Source organism: Pantherophis guttatus, chromosome 17 (assembly GCF_059756535.1).
Source record: "Pantherophis guttatus breed Tessera chromosome 17, ASM5975653v1, whole genome shotgun sequence".
Taxonomy (NCBI): Eukaryota; Metazoa; Chordata; class Lepidosauria; order Squamata; family Colubridae; genus Pantherophis; species Pantherophis guttatus.
The window spans coordinates 3,482,082-3,498,054 of record NC_142079.1 but is presented as its reverse complement, the minus strand read 5'-3'; the positions used below and the strand labels follow the sequence as shown (position 1 = coordinate 3,498,054).

The window sequence follows — 15,973 nt, the reverse complement described above, 5'->3', positions numbered from 1 at the left end:
AGAAGCTGGATTTCTTGCAACCAAATACCAGGTTCATTTATTTTATTTTTATTTCTTTATTTTATTCGTCAAGCATGTATAAGATAACAGATGTAAGTTAATACAGGAAATAGGGACGAATAAATGGGGACATTAGGACAGGGACGGTAGGCACGCTGGTGCGCTTATGCACACCCCTTACAGACCTCTTAGGAATGGGGTGAGGTCAACAGTAGACAGTCTAAGGTTAAAGTTTTGGGGGTTTAAGGATGTAACCACAGAGTCAGGTAGGGCATTCCAGGCGTTGACCACTCTGTTTTCTGAAGTCGTATTTTCTGCCTGCCTTAAATCTGAAATCATATTTTTCACACGTCGGGAGAATTCAAGCACCAAGATTCAGCTTACGTAATACCATTTGATCGTATGGTTAGATAAACCATGATTTATGGCTTAGCATTATAACTGTGCATTAGAACACTTGGGCTTGTTCCGCTAACCCAGAGAGATGATGTTTGAAATAACCCTAAAGACGGTCGGTCGATGAGTTACCCAAGAGCAAATCATCCTAAGAATTTCAAGTTGTAGCAAGAAAGAGGATCCCGGATCTGCGCACTTTCCGTCGCGCGCTCAAGACTCTCTTATTTCATCAAGCTGGCCTGGCCTAAATCTTCTCCCCTTTTAAATGTAAATTTTAATTTGTTTTTAAATGATTGGGTATTTTAAATTTGTTTCAGCCAAATTATTTAATTCGTTTTTATTCTATTTTAAATTTTTTTGTATTTATGTGTTTTATTCTGTGGCTGTTCACCGCCCTGAGTCCTTCGGGAGTAGGGCGGTATAGAAATCCAATAAAATAAATAAATAAATAAATAAAATTTGGTGGTGAACTGAACCTTGGCCATGGGTGATAAACCCTGGTTTAATCATGATTAAGCAAACCACAGCTTAATTGCTGCATAGACTCTTGGTTAAGAGATAGCTTTAAGTAGATGCAGCTACAATGGATAATTCTATTAAAGGTGCCCTGTTCTCCTTTACAACAGAAGACCTTAGATAGGATTTGCTCTTATTATCTGGTTATTTTACTGATGGCGTGAACATTAACTCTTCCCCAACATCTGATTCGTTGGGGGTTGAAAGGGACTTTGGAGATCTTCTAGTCCAACCCCGCCCCGACCCCTAACAGGAAACCCTGTACCATCCAATATCTATCCAATATCTTCTTGAGCATCTCCAGTGATGGAGCACCCACGACTTCTAGTGGCAATCTGTTCCCCTGACCAATTGTCCTTAATGTCAGGAACTTTCGTCCTCCTAGGTTGGATCTTTTCAATAAGCTTCAATTCATCCCTTCTTGTCCTGCCCTCAGATGCGTTGGCCAACAGGTTGAACCCTCCCCCCCTCCCGTCGTCTCTGTGACAGCCCCTCAAAGGCAGGGGTGAAATCCAACATTTTCCCCTACCGGTTCAGTGGGCGTGGCTTGGTGAGCATGGCAGGGGAAGGATACTGCAAAATCTCCATTCCCGCCCCACTCTGGGGTCAGCCAGAGGTGGTATTTGCCGGTTCTCCGAACTACTCAAAATTTCCGCTACCGGTTCTCCAGAACCTGTTAGAACAGAGTTTCTCAACCTTGGAAGCTTGAAGATGGGTGGACTTCAATTCCCAGAATCCCCCAGCCTGGGGGATTCTGGGAATTGAAGTCCACCCATCTTCAAGCTTCCAAGGTTGAGAAACACTGTGTTAGAACCTGCTGAATTTCACCCCAGCCCTCTTAATCATCACGGTTGCTCTACTCTACACTCTTTCTAGGGTCTCTCCTCATCTTTAACAAAGATTAACAAAGTTGGAAGGGGTCTTGTAGGTCATCTAGTCCACCCCCCCTTGTCCGTATCTTGCTTGTATATCTTAGTGACCACAACTGGATGCCTTTATTCCAGGTGTGGTCTCACTAGAGCCGGTATAGAGCGGCTCCATCTCTTCCCCTGATCAGGGGGCTGGGATAGGAGATTGAGGGGAGGAGGGGGAAAGGGGGAGGAGAAGGGGTGTGTCCTCCCCTATAAAAGCAGAGCCTTTCCAAGTCCTAGAAGAAACGGAAGTGGGGTTGAGTCGCTGCAGCTGTTTGGTAAGTGGGAAAGGAGTGGAGGAGATCTCCGGTAAGCAGACAAAATAGTGAGCAGGCTGGATGAAATGAGTTTGGCCTTTTCATTCCCCGTTTTAACAGAGGTGGAAGGGACCTTGGAGGTCTTCTAGTCCAACCTCCTGCTACACCATTTCAGCAAAGCAGCTGTCCGATCTCTTCTTAAAACTCTCCAGCGTTGGAGCAACCCACCAACTTCTTTCCACCGATGAATTGTTCTCACTTTTGGGGAAATTCGTCCTTAGTTCTAGGTTGCTTCTCTCCTTGGTTAGTTTCCATCCGTTGCTTCTTGTCCTGCCTTCAGGTGCTTTGGAGAATAGCTTGACTCCCTCCTCTTTGGGGCGGCCCCTGAGATATTGGAACCCTGCTATCCTGCGCTCTTCTTTTCACGAAGAAATCCAATTCCTGCAACCGTTCTCCGTACATTTTTGGCTTTAAACCCTCCACACCTCCAAGTCCTCTTTATCTCTCTTCTCCGCCTCTTTCCAGAATCTCACCGTATTTTGCACCATATGCTTGGGCCAGGTTAAGGAAAACTCTGCCAGGAGGGGCATTTGCCCAAATGCCAAGCAGGCAAGGGTTTCCTTCTTTATTTTAGTCATTGGGGATGTATTTTTGCTTTGGCTCCAAAGACTGGGCAGGTTCTGTGCAGCGGTGGTAGCATTCTGACCTCCAGTTTTATTTATTTATTTGTTTGTTTATTGGTTCGATTTATATGCCGCCCTTCTCCGGAGACTCAGGGCGGCTTACAATGCGTTAAGCAATAGCCTTCATACTTTTTGTATATACCTGCTTAGTAGGGCTTTCGGCCCCCTTAAGCAGTGTTATTTATTTATTTATTTATTTATTTATTTATTTATTTATTTATTTATTTATTTATTTATTTGATTTATGTGCCTCCCTTCTCTGGAGACTCAGGGCGGCTTACAATGCATTAAGCAATAGCCTTCATACTTTTTGTATATACCTGCTTAGTAGGGCTTTTGGGGCCCCCCTAAGCAGTGTTTGTTTATTTATTTATTTATTTATTTATTTATTTATTTATTTATTTATTTATTTACTTACTTACTTACTTACTTACTTACTTACTTACTTACTTACTTACTTACTTACTTACTTAGTGGTTCGATTTATATATGCCGCCCTTCTCCGGAGACTCAGGGCCGCTTACAATGCGTTAAGCAATAGCCTTCATACTTTTGTATATACCTGCTTAGTAGGGCTTTTGCACCCCACCCCCCCAGCGGTGTTCTTTTTTTATATATATATGAAGTCAGCTTATTGCCCCCACAATCTGGGTCCTCATTTTACCTACCTCGGAAGGATGGAAGGCTGAGTCAACCTTGAGCCTGGTGAGATTTGAACTTGCAGTAATTGGTGCTACTTAACAGCACTTTAGTCTGCTGCGCCACCATTGCCTGCCATTGCCAGCTAGCCTAGTTGGACGGAGAAATGGGGAGGACCGAGCGACCCAAACTTGCCAAGGAAACGTGCATGAAGTTAGATGGGCTTGGGGATGGGGGTCCCTAACTCCGTGGGGGGGGAGAGGATGGAGAAGTCGCAGTGCATATAAAAATGTAGGATTTTTTTTAATTGAATGGGAATGGGAATTTTGACTTTATTAGAGCCTCCTGCTGCTGCCCTTCCCTGATTTTAAGCTTTAAGTGTTCGTTTTGGGAGGGGGCTGACTGAGTGAATGGTGGCATAAATTCCATTTAACTTAGTTTATGATTCAACTCGATCAGTTAGGTACAATTAACAAGTTACCTGGCTATGAATTAGAAATAGAAATAGAATCTCAGAGTTGGAAGGGACCTTGGAGGTCTTCTAGTCCAACCCCCTGCTTAGGCAGGAAACCCTTACACCCCTTGAGATACAATTTCATTTCATTTATTAAACTTCTATACCGCCCTTCTCCCGAAGGACTCAGGGCGGTGTACAGCCATTTTAAAACAAACATATCCTCACAAAATTTAAAAACAATTTAAAATAAATATATAAATTTGGCCCTTATGTTAAAAGCTACAAACACACAACAATTGACTTTGTATAAAATATACAAAAGAATGAAGGCTATTGCTTAACGCATTGTAAGCCGCCCTGAGTCTCCGGAGAAGGGCGGCATATAAATCAAATTAAAAAAAAATTAAGGCAGTGATGGGATTCAGCCAGTTCGGGAGAACCGGTTGTTAACCTTCTGAGCAGTTTGGTGAACTGGTTGTTGGAAGAAATCATTAGGGCAGAGAACCGGTTGTTAAATTATTTGAATCCCGCCACTGAATTAAGGTATCATCATTTTGGCTTTTGTTGCTAAGTCTAGGATTCTTTGTGGGTCAGCTATTTTCCTTCTACTTGCTACACAAGACCTGGTTCTAACCACGGTTTTGTTCTAACCATGGTTTGTTCCGTGGCTTTAAAACCTGGCTTGTTGCAAAGCCAAACAAAAAAAGGCTGCTTTGGCTTTGCTTTAACATGGTTTGTTGAAGCCAGGTGTTACTTCTAAACTATTTTTTTCTGTGGGTGTTGTGGGAATCTTGCTAGCCGTAGAATATATTGGAATATATCTCCAACTTCCAAGACACATTGGCTTAGCAATATTATGTGAACTCTAACCTGGTTTCTTTATTGTACATAGTATGTTATGTCAAACATTGTTTGTTTGTTTTTTTGGGTCTGTGAATTTAGGGAAAAGCGTGATGTAGAACCTCAACTAATTTTATTAGGAATTTGATTGGTATAGTTTCCCCTCTTCCCCTCAAGTCGCGCTATCATGGCTAATTAAAAACTCTAAATAACCATTGAAACCGGGTGTGAGCTGCATAACTGGTTCCCCATAAGGACCAGAAACTTGCTTTAAATTTATTTAATCAATTTTAGTCCACTGCAGCCAATCCCATCTGGATGGTTTACAATTGCTTTTTTGTTCGTTTTTGGCAATATCGTGCCTGCAGTACTGCTCAGAAATTAAATTTGTCTCCAAAAATTTGTGTTTGAACAAAAGCAAACTGCGGACAAATAAATAAATGATGGCAATTCAATCTCTGAAATAGATTTTTTTTTCCCCCTCCATAAGGGTTTCTTAAAATCTAGCAAGGTAGAGTTAATTCATAAGAGCTGAGATTCAGAATTCCTGCGGTGGCCGCTTCTGTTGCATCAGAGTCTATTAACTGAGAATGCTGGCCTGTGACTTTTGGAGTGACAACGGTTGGCTAAAGGTGAGGAGTCCAGAGTTCATGGCACGCTTGCCAGCAGGAAGGGGGAAAAAAAGCTCACAACATCTTGGACGTTGCTGTGTAACACAATCAAGTTGTCCCTTGTGACATCCGTGATCTTAAATATCAATTGCTGGGTTTGTGTCGGTGTTTTGCAAACGGAGCCTGCAACAGCTACAAAAAAAAATAGAGCATTTTGTGTAAGACTTTCTTCACGGGAAGGTGGAGAGGTGGAAGGCTATGCACAGAAAACTAACTCTTAGGTGGCGGGGAAAAAAATATTTGGTCTAGTGGTTAAGACTCCAGGCCCGAAAGTAGAAGACCGTGAGTTCTAGTCTCAGCTTAGCTATGAAAGCCAGTTGGGTGATTTTAGGTCAATCACCAGGAGATGGTGAGTTCTAGTACAGTACCACCTTAGGCAGGAAAGCCAGCTAGGTGACTTTGAGCCAATCACTAGGAGATGGTGAGTTCTAGACTCCCTTACCATGAAAGCAAGCTGGCTGACTTTGGGCCAATCACCAGGAGATGGTGAGTTCTAGTTTTCCTTAGCCATGAAAGCCAACCAGCTGACTTTAGGTCAATAGGTCAATCACCAGGAGATGGTGAGTTCTATCTCTCTTAGCATGAAAGCCAGCTAGGTGACTCTGAGCCAATCACTAGGAGATGGTGAGTTCTAGTCTCCCCTTAGCCATGAAAGCCAGTTGGGTGACTTTGGACCAATCATCAAGAGATGGTGAGTTCTAGTCTCCCTTAGCCATGAAAGCCAGTTGGGTAACTTTGAGCCAATCACCAGGAGATGGTGAGTTCTAGTTTCTCTTAGCCATGAAAACCAGCTGGGTGACTTTGGACCAATCATCAAGAGATGGTGAGTTCTAGTCTCCCTTAGCCATGAAAGCCAGTTGGGTGACTTTGGACCAATCATCAAGAGATGGTGAGTTCTAGTCTCCCTTAGCCATGAAAGCCAGTTGGGTAACTTTGAGCCAATCACCAGGAGATGGTGAGTTCTAGTTTCTCTTAGCCATGAAAACCAGCTGGGTGACTTTGGGCCAATCATCAAGAGATGGTGAGTTCTAGTCTCCCCTTAGCCATGAAAGCCAGTTGGGTGACTTTGGACCAATCATCAAGAGATGGTGAGTTCTAGTCTCCCTTAGCATGAAAGCCAACTGGGTGACTTTGGACCAATCATCAAGAGATGGTGAGTTCTAGTCTCCCTTAGCATGAAAGCCAACTGGGTGACTTTGGGCCAATCACTAGGAGATGGTGAGTTCTAGTCTCCCCTTAGCCATGAAAGCCAGTTGGGTAACTTTGAGCCAATCACCAGGAGATGGTGAGTTCTAGTCTCCCCTTAGCCATGAAAGCCAGTTGGGTGACTTTGGACCAATCATCAAGAGATGGTGAGTTCTAGTCTCCCTTAGCATGAAAGCCAACTGGGTGACTTTGGGCCAATCACTAGGAGATGGTGAGTTCTAGTCTCCCCTTAGCCATGAAAGCCAGTTGGGTAACTTTGAGCCAATCACCAGGAGATGGTGAGTTCTAGTTTCTCTTAGCCATGAAAACCAGCTGGGTGACTTTGGGCACAATCACCAGGAGATGATGAGTTCTAGTCTCCCCTTAGCCATGAAAGCCAGTTGGGTGACTTTGGGCCAATCACTAGGAGATGGTGAGTTCTAGTTTCTCTTAGCCATGAAAGCCAGTTGGGTGACTTTGGGCACAATCACCAGGAGATGATGAGTTCTAGTCTCCCCTTAGCCATGAAAGCCAGTTGGGTGACTTTGAGCCAATCACCAGGAGATGGTGAGTTCTAGTCTCCCCTTAGCCATGAAAGCCAGCTGGGTGACTTTGAGCCAATCACCAGGAGATGGTGAGTTCTAGTTTCTCTTAGCCATGAAAGCCAGTTGGGTGACTTTGGGCACAATCACCAGGAGATGATGAGTTCTAGTCTCCCCTTAGCCATGAAAGCCAGTTGGGTGACTTTGAGCCAATCACCAGGAGATGGTGAGTTCTAGTTTCTCTTAGCCATGAAAGCCAGTTGGGTGACTTTGGGCACAATCACCAGGAGATGATGAGTTCTAGTCTCCCCTTAGCCATGAAAGCCAGTTGGGTGACTTTGGGCCAATCACCAGGAGATGGTGAGTTCTAGTCTCCCTTAGCCATGAAAGCCAGCTGGGTGACCTAGAGTCCGTCATTTTTAGCCCAACGCTCCTGGCATCCAAACTTTTGGGACAGTCTGAAATCCGGGAATGTTTCTGCCTTGGGCAGTGGTGTCAGCAAATTCTCCTTTGTCCCAATTTCTCAAGAGCCTCTGAGCGTCTGCAGACCTCATCCCGCCTGACGCAACAGCCTGGCAGGGTTGGCACATTGCCTAACCCTTGTGGTTACTGGCTCTCCCTCCCTTCCCTGTCCAAAGGGCGGCCTGAGGACCGGAGCTCCTATAAAACCCGGAGACACGTCAGCTGAGCAGGGAGAGAAATCAAGATTAGCCGATCGGCTGGAAAGGCGAGTCTGGAGTTTCTCTTACAAGGGGGAGGAGGGAAAAGTTTGAGGCCGGGTGTGGGGGAGGAAAGAGGGGTGTGCGGAGAAAGGAAGGGGCTCCTTCAGGCTGGTGGGCAGGTTAAACTCAGCTTGGATTGAAGACAAGGATTAGGGGAGACACCAGAGCTCTGTCTTCGGCGGTTCAAATCCCTAGTATGAGTCTCCTGCGTGAGCAGGGGGTTGGACTAGATGACCTCCAAGGTCCCTTCCGTTATTATTATTCTCATATTTGAGGGGCTCTCACAGAGAAGAGGGGGGTGGGTCTCTTATTCTCCAAAGAGCCTGAGGGCAAAACAAGAAGCCATGGATGGAAGCTTCCTGCCTTCTCTGAGGAGAAATTTCCTGACCCTGAGTACAATTAACCAGTGGAACTGCTCGCCTCCAGATTTTTAAGAAGAGATTGGATAGCCACTTGTCTGGAATGGTATAGGGTTTCCTGCCTGAGCAGGGGGCTGGATTAGAAGACCTCTAGGGTCCCTTCCAACTCTATTATTCTGTTAAAGGTAAAGGTAAAGGTTCCCCTCGCACATATGTGTTAGTCGTTCCCGACTCTACATGGTGGTGCTCATCTCCGTTTCAAAGCCGAAGAGCCAGCAGCTCACCCCTGGGTGCAGGGAAGTATTTGAAAAACTCAAAAAGAAGGAAGAAAGAGAAAGAAAGAAGAAAGAAAGAAAGAAAGAAAGAAAGAAAGAAAGAAAGAAAGAAAGAAAGAAAGAGAAGGAAGGAAGGAAGGAAGGAAGGAAGGAAGGAAGGAAGGAAGGAAGAAGGAAGAAAGGAAGAAAGAAAGGAAGAAAGGAAGCACAAACAGAAGAAAAGAAAGAAAAATAAAAGCGTAAAATCAATCATATCCAGGCCTTCTCTTTTATCTAGCTGCCCCATCCATCAAGATGTCACAATCTTAAAAAAAAAAAGAAAGAAATTTAAGAAAATGGACACGCCTTAACCCCGTTTTCTCTTCCCTTAGAGCCTGGATCATATTCTCTTTGCAGCCTGATGGATTACGCAAAGAAATCTTTGGGTCTTCTCAGCCCCCGATCGCTTTCCAAGTAAGTATCGGTAGATAAGCAGCGATGGTTCCTTCAAAAATTTGTTTTGAAGGGGGCGTTTTTATCCTTCCCCTCCCTCAAATGACGTTTCCCCCTCTTCCAGATGTGTGTCGGCCAGTGCTTCGGTAACCCAGCAGCTGCTGGCTGGCCCTGCTCCCCGTCCGAGGCCGTATCGAGTGAACAACTGTGAGCGTACGCTGCGAAAAGGAATCATGGCTGAGAATTTGAACGACCTGCTTGAGAAAGTAAGTGGGGTGGGGAGGGGCGGACTGGCCAATTTTGGGCACAGTGGGCTTCCCACCGCAGTATAGAATAGAATATAGAATTTTTTATTGGCCAAGTGTGATTGGACACACAAGGAATTTGTCTTTGGTGCATTCGCTCTCAGTGTACATAAAAATACATTCGTCAAGAATCGTAAGGTACAACACTCAATGATAGTCATAGGTTACAAATAAGCTATCAGGAAACAATATCAATATAAATCGTAAGGATACCAGCAACAAGGTTACAGTCATGCAGTCCTAAGTGGGAGGAGATGGGTGGTGGGAACGACGAGAAGATTAATATCTATTTATTTATTTATTAGTTCAATTTATATGCCGCCTTTCTCCGAAGACTCAGGGCGGCTTACAATGCATTTAAAAAACCATTATAAAAACATTTAAAAATTAAAACATGAACACTTTTTAAAATGTTTTTAATTGTCTGTTACTGTTTTTAATCATGGGGCCAAATTTATATATATCTTTTTAATTGTATTTTAATGTTTGTAGTTTATGTTTTTACTTGGCTGTTCACCGCCCTGAGTCCTCAGGGAGAAGGGCGGTATACAAATTTAAAAATAAATAAATAAATAAAACCCATTCACAGTAGTTATGCAGTAGTAGTGCAGACTTAGTGAATAGTTTGACAGTGTTGAGGGAATTATTTGTTTAGCAGAGTGATGGCGTTCGGGGAAAAAACTGTCCTTGTGTCTAGTTGTTCTGGTGTGCGGTGCTCTATAGCGTCGTTTTGAGGGTAGGAGTTGAAACAGTTGATGTCCGGGATGTGAGGGGTCTGTTACTAAATATTAAAAAGTTAAAAGTCTTTCCGAATGGATAGAAGAGAATATTCGTAGCTCAGGGTTGTGAATTGTGGAGTCCTTGGTTCTCTCTGGGCTTGCTGGTTTTTCTTGGAGACGTTTCATGACCTCACTAGGTAGTATCATCAGTGCTAGAAGGAAGTGGGGTTTGCAGAGTGGAGGAGGAGGACTGTGGGGTGCTTGGTTCTCTCTGAGCTTGCTGGGTTTTTTTGGAGACGTTTCATGATCCAACTACGTAGCATCATCAGTGCTAGAAGGGAGTGGGGTTTGCAAAGTGGAGGGGGAGGATGAGAAGGAGAAGCACTGGGGGATCCTTGGTGGTTTTCTTGCAGATGTTTCATGACCCAACTAGGTAACAATATCTGTGCTAGGAGGTGGGAGGAGGAGGGAGGGACGGACTGTGGAATCCTTGGTGCTCTCTGAACTTGGTGGCTTTCTTGTAGACGTTTCATCACCCAACTAGGGAACATCATCAGTGTTAAATATTTCAGAATGCCGTCTCAGTGGTTTTTTTTTTTAAATGGAGACCAATGGGCACTGGGTGAAGTCCTAAGCAATCTTCTCATCACCTCATCCAAAGCAAAACTCTTAGTGTCAAAGCTTCCTTTCTAAGCCAGCTTGGTCAAGAGATGCTCCCTTGTTAACAAACCCTGATTCCTAGGTTGTCTGGAACGCCAAGGTATCCGATCTTTATTTATTACGCAGGTACGAACTGCTCTGGACTTAGTGGGACCCATCACCCTTGTCTTGGATGAAGACGGCACCAGCGTAGAATCGGAGGAATTTTTCCAAATCCTGGAGGAGGGAACGGTATTGCTGGCCTTGACTGAAGGACAGGTGTGGCGTCCAGCCAAGGTGAGCCAGATTTAAGACTTAAACCAGGAAGATTTGATCATCTTCATTTCAGGGACATGCTATCGTCTGGTTAGGTTAGAAGCACGGGCATCTGCATGGAAGGAAGTTCAAAGGAACTTTGATTAAGTTGGAAGCACTTGTCTGTTGGGTTTAACCATGGTTTCTTGAATAAACCACCATTGGTTTGGCTTCTTCCCAAGAATGGTCATTCACATCTAGGTTGGAAGCCCTCAGATGTTGAGTTTAACCATGGCTTCTTGAATAAGCCACCATTGGTTCGGCTTCCTCCCAGGGGTAATCATCCACAGCTAAGTTGGAGTTTAACCATGGCTTCTTGAATAAGCCACCACTGGCTTGACTTCTTCCCAAGATTGGTCATCCACATCTAGGTTGGCAAGCCCTCCGCTGTTGGGTTTAACCATGGCTTCTTGAATAAGCCACTATTGGTTTGGATTCCTTCCAGGGATAGTCATCCACAGCTAAGTTGGAGTTTAACCATGGCTTCTTGAATAAGCCACCACTGGCTTGGCTTCTTCCCAAGAATGGTCATCCATATCTAGGTTGGAAGCCCTCCGCTGTTGGGTTTAACCATGGCTTCTTGAATAAGCCACCATTGGCAAGGTAGAGAAGGACAGCCCCGAGATGGAAGTGGCTCAACTGTCAGTTGGAATGGGTGTTTCCAAAAATCAGAAGGTTTATTTTTTTTAATTTAAGTTATTGATTTGGTTACCGTATATGACCGCCCAACTCATATGCGCGGCAAACGGTTCTGTCTGTTTTGCACACATCGCAAATGAGTTTGAGTAACTAGGTTGTGTGAACGTAGCCAAGGATGCCATTGTTAGGTCGCTCAGGCGAAGGGTGGGCCATCCAGAATTCTGAAAAACGGAAAACTCTTCTTCTCCCGATCGGTTTTATGGAAATGAAACCTTTGAAAGTTGATTTTAAATGCGGGAGCCTTTTATTATTCTGCTTGTAGAGCTCCCTGTGATCAGGGAGTTTAAATAAGTGTCATCACGATAAATGCAATTCCCCGCAAACCGTATTAGAGAAAGGAAATGGAACACGTAGCGCTGAAATTGATAACTCTCAGGGTTAGGTTTGAAAGACTCTTCGGTGAAGAGAAAGGGGGCGAAAAACAGATTTTTCTCTCTTGGCTATAAATGTCGCGAAGTCACGAATTGATTGCTCTTTAATCATGAGGACTAGAATCCTGAAGAGCGGAAACCGACAGCAACATACAACCTTGACTGGCTGTGCAAAGCTGGGATGCAGCAGAGGCTCTGTGTTTGATAGTGATCGTTACAGAAGACAGAATAACAAGAGTTTGGAAGGGACCTTGGAGGTCATCTAATCCAGCCCCCTTCTCAAGCAGGAGACCTTAAACCAGGAGTCAGCAACCTGTGGCTCTGGAGCCGCATGTCGCTCTTTCACCCCTGTGCTGCGGCTCCCTGTCACTCAAAATATGCGTCACAACCGCCAATGTGCGATACCCGCCGGCACGCGATTTATTGAGCTTTTCGACCCCCGGTAGGCCAGCCATGGATAAATCCAATTCAGAATAAATAAATTTAATTCAACTCCATATGCTAGTTTTGTGGCCCACTCAAGAAATCGTCAGGCACGGGACGGGTTTTGTGGCTCCCGGTGTTTTCTTTTCTGTGGGAAACGGGTCCAAATGGCTCTTTGAGTGTTTAAGGTTGCAGACCCCCACCATATACTATTTCAATCATGTGGCTGTCCAGTTTCTTCTTAAAAATCTCCAGTGATGGAGCACCCACAACTTCTGGTGGCCAGCTGTTCCACTGGTTGATTGTCCTCACTGTTAGGAAGTTTCTCCTTCATTCCAGGTTGCTCCTCTCCTTGATTAGCTTCCACCCGTTACTTCTTGTTCTACTCTCTGGTGTTTTGGAGAATAGCTTGACTTCCTCTTCTTTGGGGCTGCCCCTCAAATATTAGAAGACCGCTATCACATGTTCCCCCCTCCCCGATCCTTCTTTTGTTCGACTCTCATTAAAGCGTCTTTTCCCCATTTTTTTTTTTGTCCCCAGAAAGCCGGCTACCAGCTCTCGCTGTCCCACAAGCCTCGACGTCGGATTGACGTGGCCTGCATCACTTTCGACCTCTACAAGACCAACCCCCAGGATTTCCTTGGCTCTTTGAACATCAAAGCTACTCTCTACGGAACCTACAGCATGTCCTACGATATGCAATGCTATGGCGCGAAGAGGATGATGAAGTAAGTTTCTTCGTCTCCCTAGCTTGGCCCTTCCCATCATAAATTTGCCATTAAGAATCCTTTGGGGATTCGCCCACCATTGGCTCACGGGCATACCACATGTTTATGATTATTTATTGTTCTATTCTTTTAATGTGTACTAGTTTATAATGTTGGTCAGCCGCCTGGAGTCTCTGATGAGATGAGTGGCGCATTAAAGAACCAAACAAACAAACAAACAAACAATGTTATTTTTGTGTGGTCAGTCGAGACTTCGAACAGTCTCTGCCCCCCTTCCAGCAGGTGGCACCAGGTTAGCAGTGCCCATCTCATTGCAAAAGCTTATTTTTCCCATGCGGCCCATCGTCACTCTGTGTGTTGTGACCTAGGCTTCCGGAGTCATTAAAACACACGAGTAGTCCCCAAAACCTCTTTTATTGCAACAGCTGTGAATTACGTTCATTCACAGCTGAGTCCCAATTAGTTGCAAAAAGTCGTTCGGGATAATCACCAACCTTTATCTCCCTTGACACGCTGCCAAAGACCTACTTGGCAAAGCCACACGGAGTCCAGAATCAAACAGAGATGCCGGCTGGGAACAGAAGTAACAACGTTGCTTTCCTGCAAAGGGCCCACATGCCTTTGCTTCTCTTTTAAGCCTTATGGGAGGGGCCAATCATCTCCAGGCCTTACTCCTGAGTCGTCCCTTTTGTTTTAACTGTTCTTGCCTTCTGGCAGAGAACCCCTTGCTAAAAATTTTTGAAGCCCACCTCTGGTTCAAAGAGAACCTTATTGTCAACTGTCTAGATTCATGATGGCGAACCTATGGCATGGATGCCACAGGTGGCACCCGGAGCCATATTGGTGGGCACACGAGTGTTGCCCTAGCTCAGCTCCAGCGCGCATGCACGCATCGGCCAACTGATTTTCAGGCCTTCCGGTCCCACCGGAAGTCAGGAAACTGGCTGTTTCCGGCATCCGGAAGGCCTCCGGAGGGATAGGGAAGGCTGTTTTTGCCCTCCCCAGGCTCCTAGAAAGCCTCTGGAACCTGGGGAGGGGGAAAACGGGCCTACTCTACCCACCGTGCCATCATGTGCCAAAAGCAGGGAGAAGTGTGTGTGGGGGTCACGTGCACATGTGTGGGAGGGCGGGGCGCATTGAATTATGGATGTGGGCACCCGCACCCACGACCCTCCATGTTCCCCCCACTTCTGGCACGCGACGGCAAAAGGATTAGCCATCACTGGTCTCGATGGCCTTCTTTGCTCCCTGACCATCTCTCTCTTCCCCCAATTTCTCCCGTTTTCCTCAGGGAAGCTCTCCGCTGGACCCTTTTCACCATGCAAGCGACAGGTCACGTCCTGTTGGGCACTTCCTGTTACATGCAGCATTTGCTGGACGCTCCGGAAGAACCGAAGGAAGAAACGTTGCCATCGTTGTTGCCTCCTTCTATCGCTCTCCCTTCCTCTCTCACCCGGAGAATGTTGCAGTGAATTTGGGATGCGCGTGTCTCCAAGGGACAGAGATATTTTCTGCACCCACCCCCTCTCGCTGCTACGGACTCCGAACGCCGGGAGGGTTGACCTCCTACACGTAAGGCACCCACATGAGATCCCGTAGAGAGGGACGGGCACCCATCTGCACTTGCTGGAGTTAAAAAACAAAACAAAAACACAGCCATCCTCAAGACATTTTGACGTTGTAATAGGATTCTAGGCACTTCACCGTTTCTTCTAAGTTGTAACGTGCTTTCTTATTCTTCTTGTCCAGCTCTGCAGCCAGAATTGATGCCGCAAAAGGCCAAGGTTTCACCTTTCCTTATTTATATATATATATATATGTATGTATGTATGTGTGCGTATGTATGTATTTTTCCAACACGCACAGGTAAACGCACAGCCGGCGTGACGCCACGTTGACTTGTTATTATGACACTGTAAATATGTGAATTAAAAAAAAAAGACACGTTTTCTTAAACCGTGAGATGGGTTCTTTCCAGAGGATGGGCTTCAGATACTGTATGTCGCAAAACACAGCAATTCTCGCGCGCGCGCCATCCACCCACGCGTGCAACATCAAACAACACAGCAAATTGCTTGCGTGCGGCACAGTGATGGGTTTCCAAAAATTTTTATTGCCGGTTCTGTGGGTGTGGCTTGGTGGGCGTGGCTTGGTGGGGGCGTCCATCCATCCATCCATCCATCTATCTGTCCTAGGATTAGTTTAATGCAAAACTGCAGATAATATAGATCGGTGGGATTTGAAAGCTCAGCAGAGGCCAGGATTATCCTCTTTTGGAGAACTGTATCTGGCATTTTCTCGCTGGCTGGAGGGATGCGACATAAGCACTTTTACGGCAGGCTAAATTCTCTGCTGGATGTGTCACTTTTTTTTGCTTAATGAGTTAATAATTCTCTGCCTTGCTTCATTTAAAGAAGATTAACATATTTTTCTTGTAGGCTAAGGTTCCTTGGTCCCCCTTCTTATTTTATTTTATTTTATTTTATTTTATTTTATTTTATTTTATTTTATTTTATTTTATTTTATTTTATTTTATTTTATTTTATTTTATTTTATTTTATTTTATTTTATTTTATTTTATTATTTTATTTTATTTTATTTTTTGCAAAAGAAGTTAAGGGTGTGGAATATCATTAACGAGAGAGATCCCAACCTAGGAGAAATTGCCTGACAGTGAGGACAAATGAACCTAATCCAACCAAACATGAGGACTAGAAACTTGAAAAGGCAACTAGTGTGGCCTTCCTGTGCAACATCCCCACTAAAATTCGCTACACGGCAAATCTGCAACCCTTTTTTTAAAAAAATGTTCTTTTGCAATAGAATCTACTTGTAGACCTCTGACACTCTTGCAATATTAAAAACCCGGGGCCATTACGAGATAGTTGA

The 15,973-nt window shown here is 44.9% G+C and overlaps 1 protein-coding gene across 1 annotated transcript; it reads left to right on the top strand.

Annotated features, from left to right (window-relative positions):
* The first annotated feature begins 2,071 nt into the window (after positions 1-2,071).
* Positions 2,072-15,040, top strand: CIDEC (cell death inducing DFFA like effector c). Its single transcript, XM_087880153.1, has 6 exons — positions 2,072-2,101; positions 8,825-8,906; positions 9,010-9,151; positions 10,696-10,845; positions 12,897-13,084; positions 14,376-15,040. Exons 2-6 carry the CDS (start codon positions 8,854-8,856, stop codon positions 14,554-14,556), a joined length of 714 nt encoding a protein of 237 aa, XP_087736279.1. The 5' UTR covers positions 2,072-2,101; positions 8,825-8,853; the 3' UTR covers positions 14,557-15,040.
* The last annotated feature ends 933 nt before the right edge of the window (positions 15,041-15,973 follow it).

Excerpts from the sequence above, each read along its gene's own strand:
- CIDEC (XM_087880153.1), top strand. The coding sequence starts at position 8,854 with ATGGATTACGCAAAGAAATCTTTGGGTCTTCTCAGCCCCCGATCGCTT. Across the intron at positions 9,152-10,695 it reads TGAACGACCTGCTTGAGAAA|GTACGAACTGCTCTGGACTT; the intron begins GTAAGTGGGGTG and ends TTTATTACGCAG. Across the intron at positions 10,846-12,896 it reads AGGTGTGGCGTCCAGCCAAG|AAAGCCGGCTACCAGCTCTC; the intron begins GTGAGCCAGATT and ends TTTTGTCCCCAG.